At 46.1% G+C, this 1551-nt stretch overlaps 1 protein-coding gene across 1 annotated transcript in view; it reads left to right on the forward strand.

The window, feature by feature from the left end:
• The window catches only part of LOC101845659, a 34447-nt gene that overhangs the window by 10225 nt on the left and 22671 nt on the right, over window positions 1-1551 (forward strand). The window contains exon 3 of the mRNA XM_035968704.1: window positions 1135-1202. Within this exon, the coding sequence (XP_035824597.1) occupies window positions 1135-1202 (68 nt within the window). The remainder of the gene's footprint in view (window positions 1-1134; window positions 1203-1551) is intronic.

Consider the following 1551-nt stretch of genomic DNA (forward strand, 5'->3'; position numbering starts at 1 on the left):
CCCCCTCCTACAAATTGTCCAACGACCACACCCTCACAAAATGTCGGAAAAAATCCCAAACAAGCTTGCATGAGGAGTATCAATAAATCTAAAATCACGCCGCAATTAGGCTCATGTGTCGTTAATTAATGACTCGTGAATAGCTCAGTTAGAGAGGGACTAGGTCACGGCTCTCTTGTCAAGCATCATTAGAGGACCCGTCCTGGTAAAGGTAACAAACGAGCGGGGCGGGGAGGAGGGGGCGGGGTCTATGGGGGGACTTAAAGCGGTAACAAGGGAGGTAACTGGCTAGTGCTGGGCGCCCAGGTCCGTGAACGACCAATCAAAGGTAATCCCAACAGCTGATGGCGCCCAGAGTCAAGAGTTCTTTGCCCATAGCCCGGCCATGTTTTTCTTTCGTTTTTATCTAAATTCCAGAGTCAAGCCGAGGTGTTTGTCTGTCTGTCCATATGTTTGCCTGTCTGTTTATTTGTTTAACTGTCTGTTTGTTTGTCTGTCTATTTGTCTTTGTATCTGTTTGTTTGTGTACCGGTGTACCATCCTGTCTGCCTGTGTTTGTGTCAGTGTATTTGTATATCGACCCGTTTGTCGTTCTGTCTGTCTGTGTGCTAATCTGTCATGTACATAATTTCGTTCTAACAGTCTACATGTATCTGAGCAGTGGTTAAAAGATAAACACCAATACAGTCACCATAGTTTTTGCTCCAAGTTTAGTGTTGCTTGATATTATTCCAGCATTGTGCCAGCTTAGCGATGCAATTTCTGGTATTAGAGACTATTTGCCTTGTGTTTCCAAGACAACAGTCAGACCATAGGTTCTTAAATAGCCAAATGCTTACTGAAAGAGTTGAGTTTCTTGAGGAAATTCTTTCTAGTGACATCTAACTTAAACTACTGCCAGTAGACCGTGTTATGACGTCATGTCATAGTGGCTGCTGCCACTTTGTTGTGTAAAGACCTCATGCAGCTGCGGCTGCTGCTAATCTGGGGTATAACGACGTCATATCACGGTGGCTGATGTTATTTTGGGATGTAATGACGACACATCACAGTGGCTATCGGTGCTCTGAAATGTAATGACGGCACGTCATACTGACTGATGTTACTCTGAGAGGTTGTGACATTACGTCACAGTGGCTACTGCTGCTCTGGGATGTACTGAGTAATGATATCACGCCACAAAGGCTGCGCTACTCTGGAGTGTAGTGACGTCATGTCACACTGGCTGAAGTTACTCTGGGATGTAATGACGTCATGTCACACTGGCTGATGTTACTCTGGGATGTAATGACGTCATGTCACACTGGATACTGTTACTCTGGGATGTAATGACGTCATGTCACACTGGATACTGTTACTCAGGGAGGTAATGACGTCATGTCACAAAGGCTACTGCTACTAATGACGTCATGTCACAGGTGGCTGCCGCTTCTCTTGAGTGTAGTGACGTCTATAGCCGGCACAGTCTTCCCGTAACTCGACACTCAAGCACGAGGGCGGATAGCGGGTGTTCTGTCACCCGACAACGTGAACCCTCTCTTTTTTCACCCC

Source organism: Aplysia californica, unplaced genomic scaffold, assembly GCF_000002075.1.
Source record: "Aplysia californica isolate F4 #8 unplaced genomic scaffold, AplCal3.0 scaffold00004, whole genome shotgun sequence".
In the NCBI taxonomy this organism is placed as follows: Eukaryota; Metazoa; Mollusca; class Gastropoda; order Aplysiida; family Aplysiidae; genus Aplysia; species Aplysia californica.